Here is an 11,737-nt window from a genome sequence, read left to right on the forward strand (position 1 = left end):
AAGGTGTGGATTCTTACTGTAACTCTACTGCAGTTGTGGAACAGGTGGTCAAAAATTCTTCCAAGTACTGTTCCTCTGTTTTGATCTTAAAACAAAGGACGTATGTTGGTCAGAATTGAGATTTGGATCAGTCAGAAGCCTAAATTGTACAATCGCATTGGCATGACAGCTGTTAGTCTTGTACCCAATGTGACAGTTAAATATGTTGATAAGAACAGAGCCTGCTGCTGGGGGCCACAGATAAGTAATTTTTTACTCTTCTTCTTTTGTCCCAGACTCACACCCAGTTAGTCAGTCCGAGTACTGATTCTTTTGAACGCTATTCGTAGGTACTGTAATTTGTCAGTGCTGCTTTCCTTGTCTGTAAGTGTTTGAGCTCTATGGACCAGAGTCTTTAGCACTCAATTTCTTTGTGAGGGCTAGTGATAGCGTGAGGTGTGGAGGTAGCAGTGTGTTTGGGTTTTCTATATACGAGGTCTGTTCAAAGAATTGTTGAACTTTGTCCACAAAATTTTTCTATGCATATCTTTTACTTATTGTGCATGGTCTCATTCGAAATACTGTCCTACATAATTGATACACCGCTCCCAGTGCCTTTTTCACTTCTGGAAGCAGTCTTGGTCTGCCTCTTGCTGGATCGCACAAAGCGCCATCTGTGAATTTTTTTTTTTTTTTTTTATCTCGTGTATTGTTGCAAATCTTGGTCCTGTCGATAGGGTTGTCAATTTTGGAATTAGAAAAAGTCTGCAGAGGCCAGGTCTTGAGAGTACAGAGGATGAGACAGCACAGTGATTTCATTTTAGTGCAATAGTTTTGCACCAACAGGATGAATGCATGGGTGAATTGTTGTGATGCAAGAGCCGTGAACTGTATCGCCGCATTTCAGGGCATTTCCTTCTCACATTTTCTCGCAGCCATCGCAACACGCCCCAATAGCACCACCAATTAACAGTTTGTCCCTGTGGCATGAGTAATGAACTGATCCTTCAAAGTCAAAGGAAACTGTCTGCATGGCTTTGACATTTGACCTGACTTGACAAGGTTTTTTTTGTCTTGGAGAACCTTTCCCAACCCATTGTGAAGATAGAACCTTGGTCTCAACATCATAAACATAGACCCACATCTCATCACCAGTTATGATTCTCTTAAGGAACATCTCGTTCTTATTTGCACGATCCAAAAGGTTTGTACAGATTGCGAGGTGAAGGTCTTTCTGGTCTTGATTCAGGAGCCGCGGGACGAACTTGGCAGCAACTCAGTGCATTCCAAGATGCTGTGTCAGGATTTCATGACATGATCCAACTGAAATGTTACATTCTTATGCAGTCTCTTGGAGTCAGTCTTTGATTGGCGTACACAGTTGCATTGATGTACCTGATGTGAGTATCATCGGTAGATGTCGAAGGGCATCCTGAACGAGTGTCATCTTTAACTTCCGTCTAACCATTCATAACTTTGAGTACAGCATAAGCACTCATCACTTTAACCTTCCTGCATCATTTGGTGTGTCTCCAAACGTTTTCTGGAGTTTCATGCAAAATTTAACGCAGACGCATTGCTCCTCTAACTCTGCCATCTCGAAATTCGCAAACTGTGCAACACAACATTCTACTCAATACAGTACTGAACAATAACTAATAGTAAACTTTGCACTTCCTACACTCAGCCAAAATCGTGTAACTGTTCATTTTGCACTAGTCTCTACAGTACCAACTTCAAGTGATACTCTCTCTCTTTTAACCCTCCATTGCTCGCGCAGATGACACTCGTTATCCACATGACTTTCCCGCTCAGTTTTGTCTGACAGTACCTTTCTGTTATCTCTCCGGCTGTTAGCTCCAATCATTGTTGTCTTTCAGTTATGAAAGATACATTGTTTATGAAACATTATTATAGTCTGGAGGACACTTGTCATCCACACGAGCTCTGCTGCCACAATCTGAAACAAAGTAAGTCTGTATAACTTTATTGCTTTCCTAGATTCAAACGATCTTTCATGTGTGTAAATTTAGACATATTGAAACTGATTGCAGTTAGCTTCCATGTTACCTAGTATTCTCTTTATTTTTAAATTGTGGAAGAAATGTCAAAGGCAAAACACCTTGGACAGAGTTTAGTAGAGATCCTAATGTATGGTGGAAATGTTCGATGAACTGAGTGATGAAGATGCTCACAGTTATAGCGCTGACTCAGAGACTGAGGATTCTGTTCATGAAAGTGGTCATGATTCAGGAACAGAACAAGAAGTGTCAGAAAATGGTGAATATGAATCACAGGAAGAAGTAACTCAAGAGGATCCATTTTTTTAGGGAAAGATGGAATACCTAAACGGAGAAAATATAAATGCCCTACCAGTGTGAGAAGCAGATCTTGTAATTTTATTACGCATTTGCCTGGACCAAAAAATCAAGCTCGTATAAAAAAAGACAGAAATAGATATTCTGAATTGGTTCTTGGATGAAAACATAATAAGCATTATCGTAACGTGCACTAATATATACATCAATTAAGTTCGTGGTAACTTCTCTAGGGAAAGGAACGCTAAAGAAACAGATGCAATAGAGATCAGAGCTTTCATTGGTTTGTTATATCTATGTGGATCTTTGAGATGTTCTTGAAAGAGTATATCGAAATTGTGGGATAACTCGAAGGGCAACTGACTTGAATCATGTTATTTATGCATAAGTGAAAACCGATTCAGGTTTCTGTTGAGATGTCTGCGGTTTTATAATTTCCATGACAGAGGTGTTCGCAGAGAGATTGACAAGTTGGCTGCTATCATAGAGTACTTGAACTATTCACGAACAATTGTCAAAAATATTTTTCACCTAGTGAATATCTTACTGTTGATGAACAGCTTATGGCATTTAGAGGAAACTGCCCATTTAAGCAATATATTCCTAGCAAACCGCCCCCTGCGGGTTCGGGGGTTAGAATAGGCCCGCGGTATTCCTGCCTGTCGTAAGAGGCGACTAAAAGGAGTCTCACATGTTTCGGCCTTATGTGATGGTCCCCTCTCGGGTTTGACCTCCATCTTTCTAAATTATTCCGAAGAGCGAGCCAATTGGGGAAGGGCGCCTTACATGGTGCACTGTATCCGTCGTGCAATTAGACCTTTAGCCGTCTTTCTCGTCGTTGCAATGGTGTACCGCTCGTTTTCGATCTCTTGGGCGATTACCACGCTGCACTCTGCAGTGTTTCTTTTAACTGCGACGACGACCTTGGCCATTTTGCACCTAAGATCCAGCACGGTAGCCAGTCCGTTGTGGTGGGGCCGCCATGTACCCTCTTGGTTGTAGCCCCCTGACAACACAGGGATCGCTCTACTGATGCCTGCGCCGTTCACTCCCCACGTATGCCAAGGAGTAGATGCCCATCTCCCTGGGGCATCAGGACTCCCGGCAATGGCCATCCTGCCAGGTGGCTATTGCTGTGGCTGGGTGGCGCCCATGGGGAGGGCCCTTGGTCGGAGTAGGTAGCATCAGGGCGGATGACCCGCAATGAAGCGTGGTACATCATCTATCGCTGGTGGGCCTCCCCCAGCAGTCTCTAAGCGATCGAGGTCTAACCTCAACGGGAAGAAATTGGATCAGAGATCGTTTCCCTCCCTAGCTACTCCATGGGAGGAACGTCTTGCTAAAGAAGGCAGTGGCGAATATTCACCCCGGTACCTTGTTTGTACGCGGGTTGATGGAGAATCGTTCGTGTCGACCAAGCCCCAGTTTTTTGTGGAGCATTTAGAGGACAAGTTCGGGGAGGTGGAGGGCTTGTCCAAGATGCGCTCTGGTTCTGTGCTCATCAAAACGGCATCCTCTGCCCAGTCACGGAGGTTGCTCAATTGTGACAAGTTGGGGGATGTTTCAGTTACCATCATGCCGCATAAGAGTCTCAACATGGTCCAGGGTATTATATTCCACAGGGATCTTCTTCTGCAGTCCGACGATGAATTACGCGCCAACCTCGAACGACGAGGTGTTCACTTCGTCCGGCGCGTCCATCGGGGTCCGAGGGATAATCAGGTGGCCACCGGTGCCTTCATCTTGGCCTTTGAGGGTGATGTTTTACCCGAAAAGGTTAAGGTGATGGTTTACCGTTGTGATGTGAAACCATATATCCCTCCTCCGATGCGGTGTTTTAAATGCTGGAAGTTCGGGCACATGTCATCTCGCTGTACTTCCAGCATCACGTGTCGGGATTGTGGACGTCCTTCGCATCCTGATACTCCATGTGCCCCGCCTCCTATCTGTGTTAACTGCGGAGAACACCATTCCCCCTGCTCGCCGGACTGTAGGATCTTCCAGAAAGAAAGGAAGATAATGGAATATAAGACTCTGGACCGCCTGACCTACACCGAGGCAAGGCGGAAATATGAGCGGCTCCATCCCGTGCCCATGACATCCACCTATGCCGCAGCTGCACAAGCGGTCCGACCATCTCCCGTGTCGTCACGTACTGTTGCCTCTCAGCTATGTCACAATGAACCGGCCCCCTTGGTTGTGGGGGGCACTTCGCCCTCTGTTGCTCCATCTACTCCAGGAGCAACACCACCCCAACCATCGGGGACATTCGTCCCCCCTTCCCAGCCGGAGAAACGTAGGGCTTCTTCGGCTACTCTAGCCAGGAAGGGGTCCCTTGGGGCCCTTCCTTCCCAGGCTTTGCCCTGTGTCAAAGCGGACACCCGCCAAGTTATGAAACAACAACCGGTCGCTGGTCATAGGGCTTCACGGTCGTCGTCCGTCCCTGAGACTGACCCAGTGGGGCCCTCCCAGCCAGACCCTCCCAAGGCACAGCGTGCGAAGCAGTTGAAGAAAAAGGCTCCCAAGCATCCTGACATTGCGGTGGCACCTGTCCCACCGCAGCCTTCAAACACTGCGTCTGAGGACGAGGTGGAGATCCTGGCGTCTGCTGAGGACCTCGATCTCGCCAGTCCCTCCGACGCCATGGAAAGCACTGGCACAGGTGCTCACTTGGAGGCAGCAGGTGACCCAGCGGCGTAATCTGCCTTCCCCGACCCGTCACGCCTTTCCCAGCCATGGACAACACCATCCTCCAGTGGAACTGCAGCGGTTTCTTCCACCATCTAGCTGAGCTCCGTCAACTTATCAGCCTTCACCCTTTCTTCTGCATTGCTCTCCAGGAAACTTGGTTTCCAGCGTTGCGAACCCCTGCCCTCCGTGGCTATCGGGGTTATTATAAGAACCGAGCGGCTTATGAAAGGGTGTCTGGTGGCGTCTGCATATATGTCTTTCACACTCTGCACAGCGAGTCTGTCCCTCTCCAGACGCCTTTAGAGGCTGTCGCTGTACGCGTGTGGACGCCACAGGCTGTTACCGTCTGCAGTCTTTACATTCCACCGGATGGTGCTGTCTCGCAGCATGTCCTGGCTGCACTGGTCGCCCAATTGCCGCCACCTTTCTTGCTATTGGGCGACTTCAACGCCCATAACCCTCTGTGGGGTGGGTCAGTGGCAACAGGTCGAGGCGCCATCGTTGAGCATTTATTGTCTCAGCTCGATCTCTCGCTGTTAAATGATGGTGCCTTCACACACTTCAGTGTGGCGCATGGCACCTACTCCGCCATTGACCTTTCAATCTGTAGCCATAGCCTCTTACCGTCTGTCCAATGGAGTGTGCATGACGACCTGTGTGGTAGTGACCACTTTCCGATCTTTTTGTCACTACCACAGCGCCACTCTTCTGGGCGCCCTAGCAGATGGGCTCTGAATAAGGCTGACTGGGACTTGTTCTCCTCCACTGCCGCTTTTGAGCCTCTCTCTACCGATGACATTGATGCGGTGGTTCACTCGGTCACCACCGGCATCGTTAGTGCCGCCGAATCTGCCATTCCCCATTCCTGTGGGTCCCCTCGGCGGAAGGCTGTGCCTTGGTGGTCGCCTGAGATCGCTGAAGCGATTAAAGATCGCCGGCGAGCGCTCCAGCGTCACAAGCGACATCCCTCCGTCGACCACCTTATCGCCTTCAAACGGCTGCGTGCGCGGGCCCGCCTCCTTATCCGCCAAGGCAAGAAGGAGTGCTGGGAGCGGTATGTGTCCACAATTGGCCTCCATGTCACTCCATCGCAGGTCTGGGCCAAGATTCGACGCGTCTACGGCTATCGGCCACCTGTCAGCGTCCCTGCGCTCTCACTGAATGGAGCAGTTTGTACTGACTCCGACGTCATTGCAAATCGCTTAGCAGAGCATTTTGCTAGGAGTTCTGCTTCTGCGAATTACCCCCAGGCCTTCCGCTCCATTAAAGAGCGGATGGAACGTCGGAGCCTTTCGTTTCGCACCAACCACCCAGAATCTTACAATGCTCCATTTAGTGAGTGGGAATTTCGCAGTGCCCTAGCTGCTTGCCCTGATACCACTCCTGGGCCTGATGGCATCCACTGTCAGATGCTGAAACACCTTTCAGTGGACTGCCAGCGGCGCCTTCTCGATCTTTACAACCGTCTTTGGGTCGAGGGGGAGTTTCCGTCGCAATGGCGGGAAGGCATTGTCATCCCCGTTTTGAAACCTGGAAAGAACCCTCTGGAGGTGGACAGCTACCGTCCCATTAGCCTCACCAACGTTCTTTGTAAGTTGCTTGAACGGATGGTGAGCCGGCGCTTGCATTGGGTACTGGAGTCTCGGGGCCTTCTGGCTCCGTCTCAGGGTGGGTTCCGTAAAGGCCGCTCCGCCACCGACAATCTGGTGAGTCTGGAGTCGGCCATCCGTACTGCTTTTGCCCGCCGTCAGCACCTGGTCGCTGTCTTTTTCGACATGCGGAAGGCGTACGATACGACGTGGCGTCATCACATTCTTTCTACGCTTCATGGATGGGGTCTTCGGGGTCCTCTGCCGATTTTTATCCGCAATTTTCTGTCGTGTCGTACCTTCCGCATGCAAGTCGCGGCCTCGTATAGTTCCTCCCACGTCCAGGAGAACGGGGTGCCACAGGGTTCCGTTTTAAGTGTCTGTCTGTTTTTAATAGCCATTAACGGTCTTGCTGCAGCCGTGGGAAACTCTGTCTCCGCTTCCCTGTATGCGGACGACTTCTGCCTTTATTACAGCTCTACTGGCATTGCAGCTGTTGAACGTCAGCTACAGGGCGCTATCCGTAAGGCGCAGTCTTGGGCTGTAGCCCATGGGTTTCAGTTTTCGGCAGCCAAGACCCGCGTTATGCATTTCTGCCGGCGCCGAACAGTCCATCCTGAGCCGCGGCTTTATCTTGCTGACGAACTCCTTGCTGTAGTGGAGACCCACAGGTTTTTGGGGGTGGTTTTCGATGCCCGGTTGACTTGGCTGCCTCATATCCGGCAGCTTAAACAGACGTGTTGGCGCCATCTCAACGCTCTGAAATGCTTGAGCCACACCCGCTGGGGCGCCGACCGCTTTACCCTGTTGCGGCTCTACCAGGCGTTAATCCAGTCCCGTCTGGATTATGGGAGCCTGGCTTATGGGTCAGCATCCCCATCTGCGTTACAGGTGCTGGACCCAATTCTCCACAGCGGGATACGCCTTGCCACTGGTGCTTTCCGCACCAGCCCCGTGGACAGCGTACTAGTGGAGGCAGGTGTACCTCCACTGCGGTTCCGACGCCAACGCTTGCTGGCCGCTTATGCTGCCCATGTTCTAAGCTCGCCCGGGCATCCAAATTATCGTCTCCTGTTCCCGCGATCGGTCGTCCATCTGCCAGATCGTCGGCCCCGGTCTGGTTGTACAATAGCGGTCCGCGTCAAAGAGCTTCTCTCTGGGCTTCAGGTTTTCACTGTCCCACCTACTTTCCGGGCTACTTTGCATACACCCCCATGGTGTGTTCGTCGCCCTTGCCTTCGGCTGGACCTGGCACAGGGCCCGAAGGACTCAGTCCCTTCAGAGGCCTTCCGCCGCCGCTGTTATTCCATCCTGGCCACGTATCAGGGCTCTGGTATTGTCTACACTGACGGTTCGATGGTTGCTGGTCGTGTCGGGTATGCGCTCACTCTAGGGGACCGTTCCGAACAACGTTCCTTGCAGGATGGCTGCAGCGTTTACACTGCTGAATTGGTCGCCATCTTTCGTGCCCTAGAGTATATCCGCTCCTGCTCAGGTGAGTCCTTCGTTATCTGTAGCGATTCCCTGAGCGGTTTACGAGCTCTCGACCAGTGTTTCCCTCGTTCTCGTCAGGTGATGGCTATCCACGAGTCTCTGCATACTCTTGCCTGTTGCGGCCGCTCTGTGGTCTTTGTGTTGACCCCCGGTCATGTCGGTATCCCGGGTAACGAACATGTTGACCGCCTGGCGAAAGAGGCCACCAGCAAGCCATCTCTGGACCTTGGCCTCCCAGAGACTGATTTGCGGGCAGTCTTCCGCCGCAAAATCTTGGCGCTATGGGACAATGAATGGCGCGAACTGACAATGTCCAATAAACTCCGTGCTGTCAAGGAGACGACGGCTGTGTGGCGGTCATCCCTGCGAGCCACTCGCAGGGACTCAGTAGTTCTTTGCCGACTCCGCATTGGCCACTCCCGGCTGACACACAGTTATTTACTGCGCCGGGAGGACCCTCCTGTATGTCGCTGCGGGGCGGCTTTGACAGTGGCCCACATTCTGTTGGCCTGCCCCCTTTTAGCTGTGGTCAGGCAGACATTTGCGCTGCCTGATACTCTCCCTGCCCTTTTAACAGACGACTCCACTATGGCTGACTTAGTTTTATGTTTTATTCGGGCAGGGGGATTTTATCATTTAATCTGAGTGTTTCTGTTTTATTTTATTGTTTTGTGTCGACTCTGGCCTTTGGCCTATGATTTTACACTGATTTTTTAATGTGTTTCTAAGTGGTTGGCTATTCCTTTTTTATTTCTATGGTCGGCCAACCACCGTCCATCTCTATGTGGTTTTCGTTCGTTTTGTCTTGTCTTTGTCTCAGTCTCTCCTGTTCTGTATCGTCTGTGATCTCTTCTGTTCCTCGTTTTTATTCTCTGTGGGTGTTCTTTGTCTTTGGAAAAAGGGACCGATGACCATGGCAGTCTGGTCCCTTTAATCCCCCAAACCAACCAACCAACCAACCTAGCAAACCAGCAAAGTATGGGTTAAAAGTGTTTGGTTTGGTTGATGTAAAACAGCTTACACTTTGAATTTAGAACAGTACGTTGGTAAGCAACAAGAGGGACCATGTAATGCCAGTAATTCAGCTGAAGATATTGTTCTTCGAATTGTCAAACAGTTTCAAACATTAGAATATATTATACTGTGTACAAATATTAAATGTATTATATTTAGATTTAATAAAAAGTCATAAAGACCATTCAAAGTGTACAAATAGACCACTTGCTTTGTGGATGACACCAGTCATCCGCGCGAGTGACGACGTCGCGAATTTTTGTGCGAGTAATGGGGGGTTAAGAGGATTTTTATGGAAAGCAGTAATTCAGGAATGAAAAATTAAATAGATTTTTTATTCATTCACTTATTTATACAGTGCTAAAAGTGTAGACAGATAGTAAAGTATAACAGGGCATTAGGACTTAAAATAATTTTGTTTGTTCAGTTATTGTATCATTTAAAATTTAGGCAGCTTTCCTAATGTGACACAGAAAACTTCAATTTGAATCACACTATTTTTTTTAAATTATCTCATTATTTGGTTAATGACCATAAAAGTATTGTAAGAACTGACTCTTTCTCATAATTATCTGATCCTTGAATTTTTAGTAGTATTAATGATGCTATCTTATACAGAATTTTGACTGGTTTCCTCAGCTGTATTTTTCAGGTGTGCTGAGGACTGATATCAGTTTCTTACTATTTGGACTCCAGCCAAATTGTGAAACATACAAACCATAAGTTGCCTTTTTATCAGTGACTGTTTTCTGACACTGGTAATTGTATTCTATCACGTTCCCTGTTTAAAATTATGATCTCTTATGAGACCTAGCCAAATTGAGTAGACATATTGAGTGCCAGGTTCAACACTTAAGTTTATAGCAGTAGCTCTAATCCTCTTTTATCACACTCTCCCAGAAGTTTGGTGCCTGCACCACATTGCTTTTATTTCCGTATTTCATTTCACACTTACAGATAAGGTACTGCCTGACACTAGCTGATTTTTGTTGGTTGGTTCAATCAGATATAACAGTAATGTTTCTTACATCTTTGCCCTGCAGTTCTTGTACTGTATCACACACATCGTGCTACATGACACATTATGTGATGTACATGTGGTAATATTTTAACACAAAATGAGAGGCCTTTTTTTTATTGCCTTGTGTTAAAAATGATCATCTGTGGATTTGTTATGTGCTGAGGGGTTAGTAGTCTGTGGACCAATTAGTGTTGTTGGCATGCTTACTGTGTTTACAGTCCATACTTTATACACAGGAAGAATGGATTCAGTTTTTCGGTTTAGTAAAAAAATTAAAGTAGTGCGCTGCATGAGACTACAATTTGTCTTTCAAATTTCAGCTTAAGTCTGTAGTACAAGACTGATGCATTATTACAACATAAGAGTGAGCCACCCATAAAAAAGTCATGGCAGTGTCAATGTATTAGATATTATCAGACATATAAAACTTTGGTCATAAGAGAAGGAATATTTTGAGAGTGAGTATATATGTTAAAGTGAAGTTTTGGGCACTTGGATAAGTAAAGTTACAGTGAATAAATAATCTTTACATATTCAGCTTAGATTTTCTCACTGATAACCCATGCTATTTAAAAACTTACTTTCAAATCTTAATCACTACCACAGACTTGTTGAATATTATGAGAAATCTTTCTTGCTTGAATATTACTTCAATCATGTTAACATAAGTTTCCCTATGCAACTAACTTTTCTTTTAGTTCATTGTGGATTACTGCGAGAAGCACGAGTCTGGACGCCAGAAGATGTCCGTAGAACTTGGAGTTTGCCAAGAGATGGTGCAGCTGCTCCCTCTGAAACTTGAAAAACTCACTCAGGACGTTAAATGAGTGCTTTTCATTTGCAACAAAATGACAGTGAGATATGCTGAAGCTAATGCAAATAAAATAATATTTAGAGTTAATGTGACAATCTGTAAGCTTCTTACTATGCACTGTGATTGTAATTTTATCATATATCAGCAGTTTCTCATAATCCTTTATTTATATAGTTGTCTGCTGAGAATAAATTGATTTTGTATGCTTTGGAAATTCACTTTTAAATATTTTGATGTGTATTCCTGGCATTCCGGTCAGAGTTGTTGGATATGGCAGTCGTGTATATGAGGTGTGATTGTGTGTGTGATTGTGTGTGTGTGTGTGTGTGTGTGTGTGTGTGTGTGTGTGTGTAGATTTTCAGATAAGGCCTTGCTAGCTGAAAGCTCACTTTCCAACAGTCTTTTTGTTGTGCCTCTTTCCAACAGTCTTTTTGTTGTGCCTATCTGTGACATGGCATCTCTGCTGTATGGCGAGTAGCAACCGTCCTTTTTGTAATATTGTTACAACTGACGCCAAGATATTCACATTCAGCAAATTCATTTTGAATCTAAAAAGTAAGATTGACAGAAAGTGTAAAATAGTGAAACAGAAATGGCTAGAGCAAAAAGGCAAAGCTATAGATGCGTGAATGACTGTGTGAAAGACAGATGCTGTGTATAAGAAAATTAGGGAAACCTTTCAGAAAAATGAGAAACAGCTATCTGAATATCAAAAGCTCAGTAAGGCTGGTATTGAACTATCATATTTCTTTGACAAAGATTTGAAAGATATGATCAAATATTCATCAAATTTGTTTGACAAAGATATTTAACATCG

At 46.7% G+C, this 11,737-nt stretch overlaps 1 protein-coding gene across 1 annotated transcript in view; it reads left to right on the top strand.

Annotated features, from left to right (window-relative positions):
- Positions 1–11,134, top strand: part of LOC124619572 (KIF-binding protein) — a 109,251-nt gene extending 98,117 nt beyond the window's left edge. The window contains exon 6 of the mRNA XM_047146062.1: positions 10,805–11,134. Within this exon, the coding sequence (XP_047002018.1) occupies positions 10,805–10,933 (129 nt within the window). The 3' untranslated portion in view covers positions 10,934–11,134. The remainder of the gene's footprint in view (positions 1–10,804) is intronic.
- Positions 11,135–11,737: the final 603 nt, after the last annotated feature.

This window comes from Schistocerca americana, chromosome 6 (assembly GCF_021461395.2).
Source record: "Schistocerca americana isolate TAMUIC-IGC-003095 chromosome 6, iqSchAmer2.1, whole genome shotgun sequence".
Lineage (NCBI taxonomy): Eukaryota > Metazoa > Arthropoda > Insecta > Orthoptera > Acrididae > Schistocerca > Schistocerca americana.